This window comes from Chaetura pelagica, unplaced genomic scaffold, assembly GCF_000747805.2.
Source record: "Chaetura pelagica isolate M959 unplaced genomic scaffold, ChaPel_1.0 scaffold595, whole genome shotgun sequence".
In the NCBI taxonomy this organism is placed as follows: Eukaryota; Metazoa; Chordata; class Aves; order Apodiformes; family Apodidae; genus Chaetura; species Chaetura pelagica.
The window spans coordinates 474,981-475,448 of NW_009953221.1; the positions used below are offsets into that span (position 1 = coordinate 474,981).

The window sequence follows — 468 nt, forward strand, 5'->3', positions numbered from 1 at the left end:
GCCAGTGGCTTTGTTGCTTCAGCCAGGGAATGAAGACAGGGTGACTTGAAACCTACAGCGGGTTTCATGCTGCACAGCAGAGCACTGGTCCAACTGGACTAATCCTTTCAAAAAAGATGGATTCAACACTTAAATCTTAGAGCTTTTTAACTAGTGTTTCTCAGGGCAAGCACTGCAAAGCAGAAGTGTAGGAAATCTGCTTAGAACAATACCTGTTTGTAAAACAACTCTTCTTTCTTTACAGGAGACGAGACTTGGGAGGCTCATCAATGAGGTGAGGAAGAAAACATCCAATGAGGAACTTGCCAAACGTGCCAAGAAATTGTTGCGGAATTGGCAAAAGTTGATAGAACCTGTAACCCAGAATGAACCAGTGCCAAGAGGGCTGCCCAATCCACCCGGATCAGCCAACGGAGGGGCTCACAACTGCAAACCAGAAGCTCAGCTTCCTGCTGTGGCTGGGTCACA

General features: G+C 47.0%; 1 protein-coding gene across 1 annotated transcript in view; it reads left to right on the forward strand.

The window, feature by feature from the left end:
- The window catches only part of MED26 (mediator complex subunit 26), a 3,096-nt gene that overhangs the window by 1,161 nt on the left and 1,467 nt on the right, over nucleotides 1–468 (forward strand). The window contains exon 2 of the mRNA XM_009997818.1: nucleotides 245–463. Coding sequence (XP_009996120.1) covers nucleotides 245–463 — 219 coding nt within the window. The remainder of the gene's footprint in view (nucleotides 1–244; nucleotides 464–468) is intronic.